Source organism: Salvelinus namaycush, chromosome 27 (assembly GCF_016432855.1).
Source record: "Salvelinus namaycush isolate Seneca chromosome 27, SaNama_1.0, whole genome shotgun sequence".
Taxonomy (NCBI): Eukaryota; Metazoa; Chordata; class Actinopteri; order Salmoniformes; family Salmonidae; genus Salvelinus; species Salvelinus namaycush.
Window position 1 is genome coordinate 32,957,234 of NC_052333.1, and position 15,890 is coordinate 32,973,123.

Here is a 15,890-nt window from a genome sequence, read left to right on the forward strand (position 1 = left end):
CTTTATAGGGGACCCTGAAGAAAGCACTACGAGGACAAAAAGAGATCTCAACAGTGCGTCACGTTTTATTGGAACATAAAGAGCAAGGTCTACGGTACAAAAATGTGGGCATTAGGGGTAAGCAGTGAGCGGTCACTTGGCGCCCACAGGGATAAGCTTCTCCAGGTCATGGATGCCGTCCTTGTCAATCAAACGGACGCTGAAGGAGGGCAGGTTGAGGATGAAGCGGTAGTTCAGCTGGAGCGGAAAGAGAGCGAGAGAGAGAGGGAGGGGGAGTTAGGTCATGAGTCATATACCAATGCAAGTATATAGGAGAAACAAAGCTATATGCATGTTATGGCTGTTCATTGAACAGTTCTCGTAAAATGTAGTTTTCCTAATATAAACACATCTCAATTTGACAAATTAAAGTCACCTGCACCCGACTGCTGAATGTGATTATCCAGTAACATTTCCAAATGTGATGACTTGAAACCCCACAAAGTTTTTATTTTATTTAACTAGACAAGTCAGTTAAGACAAATTCTTATTTACAATGACAGCCTACAGGGGAACAGTGGGTTAACTGCCTTGTTCAGGAGCAGAATATATATATATTTTTTTACCTTGTCAGCTCGGGGATTTGATCCAGCATCCTGTCGGTTACTGGCCCAACACTCTAACCACAAGGCTACCTGCCGCCCCATAAAGGTGGTGGTGATGAAGCACAGTGCCGTTATTCAGTTAGCTCTAAGCAGAGAAAAGAACCAAGCTCACCTCCTCAATGCACTTCTTCAGCAGGTCCATGGCTTCATCCCGAGTCAAATCTGAAGCATGAGAGTGATGAGAGAGACAAGAGAGATATGGTTAGCTTCACGTCCAGATGAAGTTGAACTTAAATAGAAGAACTCGTCAATCATTTAATATTAAATCCCGTTAGAGTGTTGAGAGAGAGAGAATAGGGGAACCCGAGAAGAGGAATGGAAAAGAAGATAGTGAGCGACGGAGGCAGAAAGAGGAGAAAAGGGAGAGATAAAGAGGCCAATAAAATAGAGGAACAGTAAAAGAGAGAGCGAGAGAGAGCGAGAGAGAGCGAGAGAGAGCGAGCGATCCCACCTGGTCTGTAGTAGCGGTCGAGGATAGACAGGGTGAGGTAGGCTCCGTGGCCGTGGGCAGCGAAGGGGGCCTTGGCCAGAGCAGACAGGTGATCCATGTAGTAGAGCCCTGGGCCGTCCGTCTCATCAAACCCAGCCAGCAACAGGTTCACATGGTAGGGAGTCTGGTGAGAGAGGAGAGGTATGGGTCAGTGAAGATATGGAAAAACAATTGGGATTGTTACAGCGATACTGTCGCCATATCTTGACATTACCGTGTTATGACAACGTTCTCACAATGGGGATGTGATGAAGGACGATAAACAGAAAATAACACACACACAATTACAATTCTAAGTCCGCATCCAAACAACAATGTCCTGTTTTCTCTTCCTCTGTTATTATCCTCCGAGGTTGGTGTTACGACATTGACCAAAAGTCAGTCCCATAGAGACTAAACGATTTAATAATACACCTTCTCTAGCGATTTCTCTCCACGGTCAGCACACCAAACTATCATTGCACAAGCTGGGTGCCGGACACTAGGAAGCGGCAGTGTGATTAAGAGCACAACAGAAGGCAACTAAAAAGATACCCAGTGACAGTTTATTTTCAGATTGTTCAAACGTCGCTGCTATTAATGATCAGCTTTGATTTGGGAGTCAACAAAACGGAAGATAAAACAGCAGCAGCACAAGACAACAGGGAGGGGTGTGAAACTGCTGCAACCTGGAGGGGGGGGGGGGTAGATGGAGAGGACTGAGGGGGGTTAGGTGGGTTGGAGAGGGCTGGGGGGGGTTAGGTGGGTTGGGGTGGGAGGGGTGTTGGAGAGGACTGAGGGGGGGGGGGGGGGGGGTCGTGGTGTCACTGGCAGTGTGACATCTGCTGGGAAACGGACCCCCGCTGCTCCCTCCATCACCCCCCCACTCTCGCCTTCACCCTATGCCCTGGAGTAACGCCAGGGCTCATTAAAAACTTCTGAAGTAGTCTCCCTCCTTCCCTCTCCCTTAAAATGACTTTTTACCCTTCTAGCCACTCCATTTCAACGAGCTCTTCTCCGCGTTCGCAATACTCCCCTTTCACCATCCTCCCTCCTTGTTATAATCCCCCTATCAGGACAAATTGAAGTTACAGAAAGCGGTCATGGCGCCGCGCCCTGGATTGACGTTTGACAATTGCGGAGTTTCCGGTTCAAACGAGTTAAACCCACTGACGCTATGAAACTAACATTACAATTCAGCAGCTAAGCTTTGCATGTGAACCCAGTCCTAGAGGGAGAGAGACACAGTGGATGTCGAACGTGACATCCCCTGAGCTGCAGTAACCTGCTGTAATCTGAACACCTGCCCCAAGTATCAATGTTGTGTATGTGCGAGACCCTTTCTACAGGGGAAAGAAAGGCGGACTTGTCACGCTCCCTGTGGAAAGGGGTGATATGTCTCGCCAGGCCATGCCTGAACTCATTGGTGTGCCCCGGGAAACACCCGTGGCGTCACCCGCACTCACCCGAGCAACACCTGTCTTACAGGTTACGGTGAAAAAATACAGTGCTGGAGCTGGCATCGAAATAACCCTTCCTCCTCATGTCACCTCGGAGGCCACCAGGCAGCAGGCTCGTTAAATCCAGCACCTGAACTCACGCCAAGTCCCAAACACATATGTCTTCAAAAGAACCCCAACACACCACCCCAGAGAGATGGGGTGTCCAACGGTATTCGGCATTCAACTAAAAAGAAGGATGTATGGTTGTGTCTGGTGATGCACGAAGTGAACCGTGGTAAATCAACCCCGCTCGCTCTCCCTCTCGTCTTCCACGTGCCAGCGCTCGCTCCCTCTCTCCTTCCCTCCCCCTCTCTTTGCACCGTGCCCTCCCTCCCACCCTCTTTGCACTGTGCCCCAGGACATGTTCTCTTTATTGGCATTTCCCCTCAATCTGCTGTATTAATTGTTCATCTGTGCTGGAACAGGGGAGTCATGTGCAATATGGCACTAGTAATTATTTGTGCCCGCGCTGTACTTAAAAACAAAAACCCCATATGCAACACTAGCCCCAGACAAACTGTTGCCGTGGCCTTTTTGCTAAATCTTTAAATAAAGCAAGAGGGCTTACTTGTTCTTTGGGATACAACCCAAGAGGCTACATACGACTGAGGTAATGGTTTATAACAGAGAAAGCCTGTGAAGTCCATCACCGCTCACGTTTTAAACAAGAACAGTGGCTGTGCTGTCCATTTTAAGAATAGAGTTTTTGAAATACATAATGCAGTTGACTTCAGGCTGCCCTTCTCTCACACCATCGCTGACGCTTGGCGCTCACACCTGGGGTTAGCGAGAGGCCCAGTTGCTTTTCTGGATTCCTGGTAGGTACACAGTGCATCATCACCACCCCCCCCCCCCCCCCCCAATGCCAAGCTCTATCACCACCACTCATCCCCTGACGTTTTCGAACCACAAGAGACATCCTCTTCACTTAACAGCTTCGCGACCCTCCACTCAGGTGGACGAGAGAGAAATATTCAGAAATGTTCCGGAGCGAGTGGAAAACGTGTTTGTATAACATATGTGCATGTCCAAATACTCTGGGGTGGGTGTGAATTGGAGAGCACAGCTAAAGGAAGGTGTGGGATGTCGAGGAGAAACTGTTTGGAAGCCCTGCGAGAACTGAGAACAGCGTACGGAAATTCAATATACATAAACAAGGATATATGGTACCACAGGGTAAAAAAAATAAATTGTTTTACTGCCTTTGGGCAAGCATGAATTCCGGAATATTTTGTAATGTTATCCGATATCTAAAGCACATATTGAAACAGTAGCAGCCCAACTGTAACACCGACTCTCACTTGCACACGCCCTTCTGTGCCGTGTTGACTTCTGGGCCAAGTTCAAAGCCCTTGGGACTGCCCCCCTTTCTAGCCTCCCTCTCTCACTCCCTCCTCCTTGTGTCCCACATTCCCTCCTCAGCCCCACTAATTGTTTTTTGTAATTATTTTCATCCTTCTGCTATTGTGACAGGCAGCGGCTGCACTACTCCTAACATATTAACCTCGCCGCAACCATATGAGACTTAGAGGGACGGATACGAGGAGACTTGACTCGGATGTCCTTCCCACACTCTCCTTCGGGCACACACACAATCTTCATACACACACGTTCAATGCTTCACACCAGGGAGTGGTAGGACAGGCTCCCGGTGGGTTGCGCATCGTTTCTGCCGCAGGTGTTGCCTACCCTTGAGACTGGAGCGACACTTAGGCCAACTCGCAACATATTGACAACAGTCTCTGGGATCAGTCAAAATAAACTCGTTGCCCACATTCGCAGACTGACATAGTAGAGGTGCACAACGGAGACAAGATGCGTGTAACGTGTGCTACACTAGCGCGTCATGACAGCAGTAGGTATTTTTTGGGGGGCTGCTTCACTGGAAGAGGCAGGCATGCTTGTGCCCAGTTTTCCTCGGAAAACAAAGGGGAATGTCTCGCGCTCCGCAAAAGTTAAGTGTCGCATGTCCGTTAGACTGAATTCCGACCTGAATGTGACATAGTAGGGACGTCAAACATTCAGCCCGCTGCACAGACCCTACGGATGCTCTAGTCCAGAGCTCCTGGTAAAATTTAGCTTAGGAGCATTTCCCCCCCATCTTTAAAAATGGTTAAACTAGTGAGAAATATAGCTATGTGATATTTGAACAAATAATTCACCATCATCCTAAAATAAGATTATTTTGTCATATCTAATTAATGTATATTTACGCTACTTTTCACGTGGACAGTATGTGTTACTACATTACACAAGCTGACGTATTGACCACATCGAATTGGGGGGAATTACACATCTTTTTTTTTTTTTTTTACCTCAGATTGGTCAACACGATGATACAAGATCAAGTGCTTAAAACCAGGGGTTGGAAGCGGTCCAAGGAACATTAACTGAAAACATGAAAATAAAATGTTTTCAAGGAACAGAAACGGAACGAAAGTGATTCATACTGTTCCGGAACAGAACCGTTATTTTAAAAGCATGGGAACCAGTTAACAGTATTTTACGTCCCAGGCATTTTTCTTTATAGTGCCACAACAAAACAAAGTGCCTATGGGTATTTATAAACTAGGGTACCAGTGAGGATTTCCTATGCTGGACAACTTGTTATAGATGTCAATAAGTCATGATGATATCTATTTTAAAAAATTCATGGCAGTACATTAAGCTATAAGGGGGAACATTGCTATATTTAATCAAATTCATTTAAAACCTGTTTAATTTCTCATTTTTGGTGTCTTGACATACTTGTCCAAAATCGTTTGACATAAAACAATACTTTTCTGTCCTTGCATTTATGGCAGTGGAAATTGTAGTTATATCATATATGAAGTATTAATCCGTTGAATTATATATTGAACTTGAACCCTGTAAGAATCCTGGATCTAGCTGTTGGACAGTTGTTTTTGTATATTGATATCAGAAACACAGCATAACTACGTAACATTTCGTGTCTCCTTATGTTACGGGGTGAAAACAGTTTATGGGCACACAAATCCCCAAAAATGTATGCAATTGGAAAATCGAATGCTTCTAACCAAAACAGTCACCTGCCCCTGATACTTAAAACCTAAATCAATAATGTCATTAATGTGGTCCTTCAATAATGATGCATAATACTTCCTGGATGCGCATTTGGTGTTGAGCTGTTTAATTAGGGGCTGCAGGTAGCCTAGTGGTTAGAGCGTTGGACTAGTAGGTTGCAAGATCGAATCCCGAGCTGACAAGGTAAAAATCTGTCGTTCTGCCCCTGAACAAGGCAGTTGTAACCCACTGTTCCTAGGCCGTCATTGAAAATAAGAATTTGTTCTAAACTGACTTGCCTAATTATGTATATAAAGATGACAAATGACATAGCCTAGTAGATCTGGTAATGAAATAACATGACAAATACATTTTGGTTTCCATGTTACACCTGCAATTTTAAAAACAATACAAGGGGCTTGAAGTAGCCTAGGCTCAGAAATTCAAGTACTGGAACAGACATACCTTGAAAAATCAGACATTTCCTAAAGTTGGTGCTTGAGAAGTCCTTGTAATTATTATAGCCAAAAGGGTCTCCTGCTCCCTTATAATTATTTGCGATTTCATTTTAATAATTTTTTTTGAGAGAGATGTGGCCACTCTGGTTTGTTTCCAGCCGTTTCTATTGAAAGGTGTTGCGCTACTCTGTTGCGGTAAAACTATGTGTAGTTTTGAGGACGACAACATCTAATGCTGGCTTTAACTTGGCTTCCTATACAAATCCCTCCATTACAAAAGGGAACATGGTTTTTGGTTGGTTGCTCATTCAAAAAACAGCGATGGTGAGATTAATGCTACAGCTACTTATGGCTTTATTGTGTGTGCCTGTGTCGGCCACATAGGCTACAGAAAAATCTCCATGCATGCATCCAATTTATTTAGTCAGGCAATTCCACATTCTCCCATAATTTAAAATGTAATAATAATTTGAATATCAATGCATTGACAAGGCCTAAAAATGCATTATTCTTAAAGTGATAATGACCTACTTTTTTTTACACTTTTGGGGGGGGGTCTATATTAAGTCTTATGTACAATTATATAAAAATTACAATTAAGTGCTTGAAGACATCCTTGAATTTGACTTGCCAATGTCTATGAGCCCTGCTTAAAGGATGTATAGTCCTAGGCCTATGTTGTTGCATAGGTGGAGTTATGTGCCAATGTGCATATATTCCTCTAAGTACACATGTGGAACTGGATAAAAATCGGTTTTGTTTATCCCAATGTCACACATTGGCCTCATGATTTATAGAAAAACCCCTATGCAAAGCCCTCACTCACTCACTCACTCAGAAACTTACTCCAGCGTACCTGCAAGCTGAAAATCTTTGCCTGTGTGTGTTTCGGCTACCTGCCCCTCCAAAGCATAGGCTACTGTACCGACGTTACAAGCTTGATTCAGTAGACAGGGAGAGAGCTTTTTGATTACCTAGAGATGTATGGATTAACATTTTCAATGCTAGTTAAGGATACTATAGGCCTAGTTATCACATTCCACATTGGATTAATTAACTACAACAAGGTAAGATGTGTTTTTAATTCTGGTGCGCTCTGCACACATAAGCTCATTAGCTAGCTACCTCGCTCAAGCTTGTTAGCTAGCTAGCGCTCAAAGGGCATTCAAAGTTCCTCTATAGAAACAGCTCCTAAGTATAATTCTGTGGACCTAATTCATATAATACATGTCATAACAAGATGCACAGCGCTTCAAGCCGCCTTCTCTAGCCTCTCTCGAGCCATTTGCTACACGTGTACGTCTATCATGCATGTAAACAACTAGCTTGTCTGAAAGATCCGCACTGATTGGTGAAGTAATGCAATGATCAAAAAGTAAAATACTGTTGATTTCACAGGTTAAAAAAATCTACGATATAAGCCAGAGCATTTTTTTTGCTGGTCAGAACATTGGAATGATTTTTTTTTTTGGGGGGTTCTGTTCAGAACTAAACGATTGTAAAATTATTTTGGTTCCAACCAGTTTAAAACAGATCAACATCTTTGGTTTTGTCATAGGCACTGGGTCGCAAGACTGCAATTATGATTTTCTTTATCAAATGACACTGATATTTCGGGGCGGTCTCTGTATAAAAGTCGCAGCCACACACCAACTCGGATTTGACAGTCAAACTATCACTTAAATAGCAGCAAACTGTTGTCACTGTTGGTATCCTATGGTGGGTTGTGTTTCGTTGAAGATAAGCAAAGAAAAAAGAAAACTATTTTCTGTGATGGCAGCCTCCTGAAATCAACATCCACCATTCCAAAATATAGATAGGAGCCTTACAGGCTGACTACACTGCTCGCGTCGCATGCGCGAGCGTTGCAAAATAAATGTAGAAATCTATATTATTCAATTATTGCACCCACACTGCTTGTGCGCGCCAACAAACGTCTGCGTTGCCAAGGGCTAAAATAGAAGTCAGTTCTATTTGTGACGCAGATCGCGCTGCAAGTCCTGCCTCTCCCATCTCCTCATTGGTTTATAGAAGCAGGTACCCACGTGCCATCTCATTGGTTATACCCACGTGGGTGTCTGAAAGACGAACGAGGTCAGTGGCGGTAATTTATGAAAAAGTTGCAAATCGCAATATAAAGTAAAGAGAAGAAAAAGCCTGGATGGAAGAGAGATGACTAGAAACGATTCGATTGACCGTTTGTGTGGATTAATTGGCGGAGTAGAGGACCTTGTGCATTTCAGGTAAAATACCTAAATGTTTATATCCCAGGACAAATTAGCTAGCAACTGCAAGCCAACTAGCTAAATTGCCATAAATGTTTAATGCTTTTCAACCTGTCCCCAAATTAATATAATTGGTTCAGAGTTTGTTTTGATATTACAACCTGCATAGTATCCTGATCGTGTCTGGTGTGGGGGGTACAAAATCAACATGTGCGCGTTCGGTTTGGTCAGCATGTTAGTTCAGGACATGCAACCTCATCTCCCCCCTCTCACGCAATTGATAAAGTGATAATAGATTGTTATTTTACCAGGTAAATTGACTGAGGACACATTCTCATTTACATCAACGACCTGGGGAATAGTTACAAGAGAGGAGGGGGTATGAATAAGCCAATTGCAAACTGGGGATGATTAGGTGACCATGATAGGACGAGGGCCAGATTAGGAATTTAGACATGATTGACTAAAGTGTTGTGTTTTTCTTTCTGTTTTGGTGACTGCCATATTAAAATGCAACATTCTAAAATGTAGCCATCTGTGTTATGCAGGTTTTCCTCTAACCAATGACGTAAATATATTCAGTTTCCAAGTGTTTTTTTGCCTTGTGGAAGTTAACAGGGGAAGTGAATTTTCACAAGCCAACTCCAACGTCATTTTAGAGAATTTGGCAGTACGTCCAACCATCCTCACAACCGCAGACCACGTGTAATCACACCAGCCCCGGACCTCCACATCCGGCTTCTTAACCAGCGGGATCGTGTGAGACTAGTCAACCCGATAGCTGATGAAACTGAGGAGTATTTCTGTCTGGAATACATTTACATTTAAGTCATTTAGCAGACGCTCTTATCCAGAGCGACTTACAAATTGGAAAGTTCATACATATTCATCCTGGTCCCCCCGTGGGAATTGAACCCTGGTCCCCCCGTGGGAATTGAACCCACAACCCTGGCGTTGCAAGCGCCATGCTCTACCAACTGAGCCACACGGGACCAGGGTAAAGAATAAAGACCTTTTGGGACCAGAATAAAGACCTTTTGTGTGTGGGGGGAATCATTCTGATTGGCTGAGCCTGGCTCCCCAGTGGTTGGATTTCACATAACTGGGCTGGTGCGCAGCCATGTGTGGGCCTGGGAGGGTATGGCACAACCCCTTGGGAGCCAGGCCATGGCTGCACCCCTGCCCTGTTAGGTGAAATCCATAGATTAGGGCCTAATTCATTTCTTTCAATTGACTTATTTCCTTATATGAACCTAAACTCAGTAAAATTGTTGAAATGATAGCATGTTGCGTTTATATTTTTGATCAGTATAACTTGAACTTTCAATGGTATTGTATTTATTCAGGTAAAAACTGCTGAATGAGTACAAAAATGTGCTGTGATTGATTTATGTTGATGACATACCAGAAATCACCAAAATGGGTTTGCCCAGACACAGGCTAAGTGGCAATAGCACAGAGCAACGTTGGAGTATCGCAGTATGGTATGCTAGGCTACATTGGAAAGAAATAAAAGCATTGGTCCACATTAAATAATTACCCTGCTTCGAAGGTAGTCTGCAAGGTTCTTGCGTGTGAAGTTGGCTGCTGCTGTTGGACTGAGTTCATAACCTGAAAGCCCCATCAGATGTCACCATGGGGTAGCACATAACCGGGGGGAAAACATTCATGAATAAAATGTCCAAACAATAATCACAACGAGTATTGAATGCACATATGTCAGTAGCGGTGGCATGAGTAGTACTAGGCCATCTTTATTTTGACACCAGAGAAACAAGAAATGGGTGGCACTTACCATTCCTCATTTTGTATAGCTGAATATTCTTCTGAATGTACTCTGCAAACTGTACTGTGTCTCCTGCCTCTCCCACACATAGCAAAAGAATCTTATCGCTCAGCTTGAACATCTTGTCCTGGTCTGAGGGCGATAGACAAGGTGTTAGTTATTTAATCACATACGCACTCCAGTGACATGTTCAACATGATGTATGGAAATAAAGCCAAATAATACATTCTTGAAGTTAGTTTGATTACAAATAGCTCTACTCGTTCAGATGTTTCTTACTTTGAGGAAAATATTGCAAGTCATTTTGATAATAATCTGGGCCTGCTAGTGTGTGCGCTCCTTGCTTACTTTCACTTTCACAATTGAATGAAGCGAGTTAGCAAGATGGCTAGCCTTTTTAGGTAGCTAGCGCAAATCTGCTTGGAGTTTGTGGACATGCAAGTTAACAAGCTTACTAGCTCTTCCAACACGATTGTTAGCAAACAAACGTTTGTGATAACTGGAAGCCAAATCAATTCGGTAGCTAGTGTCCGCTTTTCTGATCTCGACTCATTGGCCAGGGAGGAAGCTTGCTAGCTAATTAGCTCACATAGGTGCTAGCAAGTTTGCTAAACTACTGTTAACTCATAACATGTAAACTAGCATGCTTAGCTAGCTAGGTAACAACAATTATAATTGTTTCAGTAACGTCATATGACTCAAAACAGAAATGTATGAGACAAACATTTAGGACATTTTGCTGATTTTACAAATGAGTTCAAGGCTAACAAAAGCAGGCTAAATAACATTAGCTAGCTGGCTAACTTAGCGACTAGCTAACTGCAAACGAGCAATGTCATACCCTGTTTCATCTTAACGATGCTGTGGGCTGCAACATTATCAGCAGCAACTATGACAAAGTCTTGTCCCTGAATTCCGATCAAATATTCCATACTGTAACTTCCAAGTAACAATTTTGAAGTAAAACTTTGCCTGAGGAACAACGCAACCTCGTTCGTTTCCTCAGATTACACAGCAGAATTTGAATGAGAGGCGCATAATGTTGACGTCATGAAATATGACGCTTTTCTCCTCATGTGACCCAGGGTTTCCACTAGTTACCACAGCCACAAAGTCAGAAATGATTGAAAACAAAAAAAACATGAATTTAAGGTTAGGGTTAGGCATAAGATTAGCAGTGTGGTTAGGGTTAGGCTTAAAATAATATTTTTAAAATATAAATTGTCGAAATGGGCGAGGTTTATGACTTTGTGGCTGTGGTAACTAGTGATGACCCAGGTCTGGATGCTGCCACTGAAAGCCTACTGCAAATGATTGTGGTACAATCTACTGTATCTCTGGAATATACAGACTACTTAATTGTATTGAATTAAATTGGGATGTTTAATAGCCTAAAGCAAGATCAAAGAACAAAGAAACATTAAAAAAACTGTTGAACACACAGACAGAAAGAGACACACACACACACATTCTGCATAAAAGCAAAATTGATTTTTTATAATACATCTTAGATTGTATAATGAATTTGTCTTTTTATTGAGTATGATTTCCGTTTGCTTTGGTTTTCAAGTGGGATTGCTCGCTCAGTTTGTTCGGTCCAAACTCTGTAACCTGCTGAATGTCAGGTTAGAGAATGATAAACACTCAGGTTAGAAAGCCATAAACACACAATTTGCAGATGCATTTAAAGTGCTTGCAGAAAGTCTTAGCATTACTCATCATTAGTTTTCTGTCTTTTTCTGTCTCTCTGGGCTCTGTAAGCCTCCAGTTTGAGCTCTCTGAAATGCACCTTGTAACATTAGAAATTGCTATGCAGTTGCTCGAGCTCTGACTGTCAGGCACCCTTTGTAGGCTTGTGTATTTTTAACAAGTTATTCATGTCTACTTGTCACAATGAGTGAAAGTTATAGATGTAGAGATGTGAGGAGTTTTTTATGCACAAGCTCCACTCAAACTGGATGCTAGAGTTATTGATTTACAATTCTGATGTGTGTTGGCTTTGTGTGTTGGTAGGCTGACTTTGGAGGCTGGATATTTTATACTCATTTTCATATTTCTCTCTCTCTCCCCTTATTTCACTCTCGGCAGTTGTCGCTGGTTCAGCTTGACTGCTTCGTTAGGGCTCATCATTTGCATTCAGATTAATTATCTAATTACCGACAAATGTCCGGCGGCCACCCCACACTGCGGCTCGTCAGCTCTGAGCCTGTAATTATTTTAATCATTTACTTTCATCTGGAGCATTCCTGCCATACTCCTGTGTTTAGAGGCCATTCTTAATTACCCTGCCAAGACACTCTTCTCCTCTTTTTGTGAAAGAGAAAGGGAGGGAGAGAAGGAAAGAGAGAGAGAGAGAGAGGGAAAGAGAGAGAGAGCGCCCAATGGGGACATGATCCAGGAGCACTGACAGCACAGAGGAAGCTCTCTCAGCTCTTCTAGTTGTTCACCCCCTTCTTCATACTCTCTCTCTCTTTATATCTCTACCCCCCTTCTCTCTGCACAACCCCCCCTTCCCAACTTCATCCTCTCTTTCTCTCCCCTCCACAATCACCCCCCCCCCCCCCCCCCACACACACACTATCCCACCCTTTCCCCCACTATCCTTCCTCCCTTTCCCCTTTATCGCAAGCACACACAGGAATCGCCCCTGGGCTTCAGTGCTCTGACTGCTAATACACTGACTCACACACACGCATACACACACACACACACACAGAAAGCAAGAGAGCAGAGAGAGAGTAGAGAGGGAGACAGAGAGAGAGAGAGACTAGATCAGAGTGGCGTGCACACGCACACTGTTTGTGGCACACATCACAATGCACACATCTTTCCACTATCCGCCTGGAAAATCTATACACCTCTCTGTCTGTCTATCCTTTATTTAGACAGCTATCAGCCAGCCTGTTCCATCTCTCAGTCTGGTTCCTGCCCAGCACATGAGAGATGGGTCAACTCCCCCATGACCACTCAGTAATGATGCTCTCACTGAACCCTTAAGCGAGATACACTCACCCTGACTGCTCTTGTTAAAGAAAAAAGATACAAGCTATGTAATTGGCCTCTTGAATATTTAAGTTAGCCCGGGATGAAAGTTTAATGAAAAGATTATTATCTACCAGTTTATCACACTATTTCATATTTCATTTTATTCACTGGCTGCTGCTGCAGCACTGTCCATTTTGACAGCCGTGGATACAGCAGAGAGACTCACGGGTTGAAGCCGCACGAGACAGCAAGTAGAATATGATGAATTACGTTAGTGAACTGAGCAGATTTTTCTATGTATCTTCACAAAACACTCAGTCAATACTTCTAACACTCACACGCACACACACACACACACACACACACACACACACACACACACACACACACACACACACACACACACACACACACACACACACACACACTGTAAGGTTGCTGTTATTTAGTCGTATTGTTTGTATTTATAGGGGGAATTAATCCTTTTTGCCAGAAATGGTGTGAAAAGCAGACAATGTTGTGCTTTGACAGACATAGCACTTTAGCCAAACCCCAGTGGGATACGTGACGGGGTTTGGGAGGATTATGTATGGACCCAACTTGCCCGCAGGGGAGAGCTGCTGGAATGGGACATGGTTTGAACGACAGAGATTAGGGATCAAGGTGCACGGAGCAAACCATTTGAGGGAATAGCCTACACTGGTTAAAGCCCCCATTTCACCATACAAAAAAACAATAAATATGCTTGTCTTTTTGTAAACACTGACAGATAAAAACAGCCTGGAAGATGAGGCTGTGAGGCTCAAGCGTTTTGACATGGTTCAATTTACTGAGATAAGATTCTTGAGCTTCACACACAGATTTTTCTTTGTGAATTTAGACAACATTCGCATGGATTTGTGAGATAGCCTAATTGACCGAGTAGGCTAGACTGTAACCTGTTTTATTTGATAAGTTACTGCAATATTGCAAGAACAATTTCACACTAACCAACAGACTGGCCTATGATGTGGTGGATCATAATTTAGAAATCTGGGGCTTGAATAGAAGTGTCGAGGGAATAGACAGAGTTATTGTGTTAAGGCTTTGTTTAACCTTGCCTTCTTAGATTTTGGCATTCAATTATAGGTCCTGAAGAAATGCGAGGTCGGTATCAGTGGCACCGTTTATCGGTTTAATCCACAATTTCATGGCGCTGAGGCGGGATGGGTAGTGGGCCCCGCTCGCTTTTGTTGATGGGATGTCACCGTTTAGTGGTCCCTTTCGTATCTAAACCGGGAGAGGACGTCGAGGGAACCTGGGCACGAGAGACCACTTCATCTCAAGGGGGTGAAAGAGAGCAAGTTAAATGGAAGTGACAAGCTCTGAAAAAAATCCTGCCGGCAGCTGCGCGCATTCGACATAGCCAGCTCCCCTACCGTCGCCGGCCGCACGACCCCCGTGCCTGGCACACACACCTGCCGCTCCTAGAAGCGCTTTCACCGACAGCCACATAATCCATGGGCGTGTCGCGGAGGGGCTTCTCTCAATGTGCTCTTGTGAAAACCCCTTATGCGTGAAAAAGCCCCCTTTCTCCATCTATTGTCCGACACAGTTTTATGGGACAACATTGGGCCTTATGAGGTTTCAGGATTTACATGGGACTTTATAGAATGGTATAATCATTTCAATCAGAGAACGAATAAAAGTTTTAACACGCTGTTTTCATATTTATTAGCTGGTTAAAGCAGCCGAGGCAGCTGAACCTTATACCCCAGACCCCACCAAAAATGCTCTCAGTCTCAGACCCCCACATTCAGAATGTCCTGGCAAACCCGCAGAGAACCCTCAGACTTGGACAAGAAGGCAGGAAAATGATCAGTGATACAGGACTTCAGAAGGCCTAATATTTCCACGGGCATGTCAGCAAATTGAAATATAGGCCTATAGGCACACTGTATCGGCCTAGGCTAATTTGTGGTCACAATCAGGGTCATCCTTTTATGTCAGCCAACAGGTTTGTTAAATCTGATATGTTAAAATAGGCCTACGATGACGTGCATTAAGATGATGACGCATTAGTCAGGATGAATGGTGACTTCATTGAATTAGGCCATTTTATGTTCAACATAAAAACAAATACAGGCCTCTATGAATTATGCATTCATGAGGATATCTGTCAATAAGGCCTAAATAAATAAATAAATAGATAAGGTCTAAATGGTGGTTTACTTTATGGAGACATGTAGACATTACTTTATGGAGACATTATATTATTATTAGGCATAGCCTACATTTCAATAGCAACTTTACAACATGTATGCCTTTGGACTTCTGATACATTTGACCTTTATACATTTTCAACATCTCATCAAAATCAAAATAACAATGTGTGGATGAATTAATTTTCATGTCATGCAAAGAGCACTTCCCATTCTCTATATGAGGACATATGTTTCTTGTCCATCCCTGACTCTCCTTGGCATTTATAAAGCACTCCATCAACACTTTTGTTAAGGCTCTCTGAACAATTTCTATCCTCACAGAACTGTAAAGGTTATGATGATACAGCCTAGTCGTGCTTTCTGTTGTAACGCTACAGCCCCTCCAGTTGTACCGAAGGTAGTTTGAGCATTCGCTAAGCATTTCCAATTTAGGCAATTCAGGAAGTGGTTTGAAATTCAGTTCATTAATTAAAATGTGCCTAGTATTTCTATGAGGATCTTTTCATCATTCATTTAATTCTAATTCACTGCTGTGGATACTGATATATATATATATATATATATATATATATATATATATATATATATATATA

At 43.1% G+C, this 15,890-nt stretch overlaps 1 protein-coding gene across 1 annotated transcript; it reads right to left on the bottom strand.

The window, feature by feature from the left end:
- Positions 1–41: 41 nt before the first annotated feature.
- LOC120022184 (proteasome subunit beta type-2-like) lies at positions 42–11,141 on the bottom strand. The gene is made up of 6 exons (XM_038966066.1): positions 10,950–11,141; positions 10,118–10,240; positions 9,863–9,933; positions 1,096–1,258; positions 757–806; positions 42–237 (listed from the first exon to the last, which is right to left on the bottom strand). The coding sequence occupies exons 1-6, from the start codon at positions 11,038–11,040 to the stop codon at positions 133–135; spliced, it is 603 nt and encodes a 200-aa protein (XP_038821994.1). The 5' UTR covers positions 11,041–11,141; the 3' UTR covers positions 42–132.
- Positions 11,142–15,890: the final 4,749 nt, after the last annotated feature.

Bases quoted from the DNA above. Each gene is read 5' to 3' on its own strand.
- LOC120022184 (XM_038966066.1), bottom strand. From the start codon at position 11,040: ATGGAATATTTGATCGGAATTCAGGGACAAGACTTTGTCATAGTTGCT. The intron at 1,259-9,862 runs GTAATTATTTAA...CTCTCTCACCAG, and splicing joins CAGACTACCTTCGAAGCAGG to ACTCCCTACCATGTGAACCT. The intron at 807-1,095 runs GTGGGATCGCTC...CTCATGCTTCAG, and splicing joins CGACCGCTACTACAGACCAG to ATTTGACTCGGGATGAAGCC.